The following is a 2,020-nucleotide window of genomic DNA, read 5'->3' on the forward strand; positions in this document are numbered from 1 at the left end:
TTGATTCTCCTGCTGCCCACGAAGGTGGAAAGTGAAGTGGGGAGACATGTGGGGAATGAGCAAGGTTCCCTGTCTGGGGGTTCCAAATCTGCTGTTGGTTTCTTTCACCACTGACTAGAGATATACAGGGTGTCCCCCCAAAATGTATACACACTTTGAATACCTACTAATTCCAATGGTTTTAAGCATAAGAAAGGAACAACAATGGAGCTGTTATCTGTTAAAAGTGTGGGCTCAAACAGATAGTTGGACATTCCCTGAGGGGTCTCAGATTGGAGAGGGTGAAGGCCAGACTGAGGGGCCCCTACTCCCCCCCACCGCAGTGCACGAATTTCATGCACCGGGCTACTAGTACAGTATATAAAAGCCTAAGCAACTGGCTTACTGGCTGGTAGCTATGATGCACACTGACCACCAGGGGGCAGACGCTCAATGCAGGAGCTGCCAAGCTGCAGTGACTTGGCAGCTGTGGTTCTCAGGGTTCTCAGGTGACACACCCGGAACCAGAGAGGAGGGAGCATGATTCTGGGGTGCATCACCTGAGAACTGCCCTCTCACAATCCGGGACCCCTCGGGGGATGTCGGAGAGCTGATTTCTGCCTGATCCCTGCAGGCCAGGCCAAGGGACCCCACTGGTGCATGAATCCGTGCACCAGGCCTCTAGTCTTATATAAAGAAAAAGATAAATACATAAATGATTATAATACAAAATGGTTCAAGAATGCCATTAGAGAAGGCAAACCAAAGTGCTATGAGGAAATGTAGAGAGAACAGAGAAAAGAAATAAAAAAGTAGTACAATTTAAATGGTTACTAGCCTTCTAATAAATATAGCTCTTACTTGCAATTATTTCTAATGTTTTACTTTCTAAAAGAGGCAGGTCCCACACTGATTCCAGGAAACTGTCCAGTAATGGGTCATTCATTTTGGCTTTAACTTCAAACTCATATAGCAGAAGCAATGTCTCACATGGATCATTGGAGAAATCCCCTAAGAAAGAAGCAAAAATGCAACATTCTCTGTGATTACATTTCAATATTCTCTCCTAATCTCTCTTCTGGGAAGATTTTCTTGTTGAGAAAATTTAATTTTACTTACAATTTGAAGGTTATCCCAGCTTCTGTGAACATATTTTTTACATTTTTAAATCTATAAACTCACCAATACTTTCAGCACCCTGTATTGCAATCACTAGCATTGCCTGTTTCCTAAAATTATTGCCATGATGTTCCTTAAACAGTCTAAAAAAAGGCCTGCTGCTATCTAATTCAAATTCAGTGCTTACCTGTTTCATTTTAATGACTGAATTAACCAGACGATACAGTGTTGTATAAACTAACTGTGGTTTTATTTTAAGCAAAGGAAAGTTTCCAAATTGTTCCATTTAGTCCAGTGATGGTGAACCTATGACATGTGTGTCAGAGGTGACACGCGAACTCATTTTTTTGGTTGATTTTTCTTTGTTAAATGGCATTTAAATATATAAAATAAATATCAAAAATATACATCTTTGTTTTACTATGGTTGCAAATATCAAAAAAATTTCTATATGTGACACAGCACCAGAGTTAAGTTAGGGTTTTTCAAAATGCTGACACGCCGAGCTCAAAAGGTTCGCCATCACTGATTTAGTCAGTCAACAATATTTTTTGGGTATCACCATGGGAATAATCTTGTATCAGGAGACAGTTTTAATTCAGCCTGTTAAACCAAACTTTTAAAAAGTGTTGAGGTATAGCATACATAGAATAAACTGAATGAGGTGCATTAATCTTAAACAGCTTGATGAATTTTTATATATGTTTAAATCCATATAACCACTATCATATAGAACTAGTAGCCTGGTGCACGAAATTCGTGCACATTAAAAGGGAATTAATTAGCGGGAATATTTTAATATTGCTATTTGCCCTTTCTCTATAATAGAAGTGTGAGAGATGAAAAGAAATTAGTAAAATGTATATGAAAATAATATATAAATTTATTAATAAATAAACAGTAACAAAAGGATATAACAACA

At 38.4% G+C, this 2,020-nt stretch overlaps 1 protein-coding gene across 1 annotated transcript in view; it reads right to left on the reverse strand.

Moving 5' to 3' along the window:
- TEX11 (testis expressed 11) overlaps nt 1–2,020 on the reverse strand; it is a gene marked incomplete at both ends in the record, with an annotated part of 56,122 nt that overhangs the window by 4,556 nt on the left and 49,546 nt on the right. The window contains one exon of the mRNA XM_005885957.1: nt 841–990. Coding sequence (XP_005886019.1) covers nt 841–990 — 150 coding nt within the window. The remainder of the gene's footprint in view (nt 1–840; nt 991–2,020) is intronic.

This window comes from Myotis brandtii, unplaced genomic scaffold (genome assembly GCF_000412655.1).
Source record: "Myotis brandtii unplaced genomic scaffold, ASM41265v1 scaffold942, whole genome shotgun sequence".
NCBI lineage: Eukaryota > Metazoa > Chordata > Mammalia > Chiroptera > Vespertilionidae > Myotis > Myotis brandtii.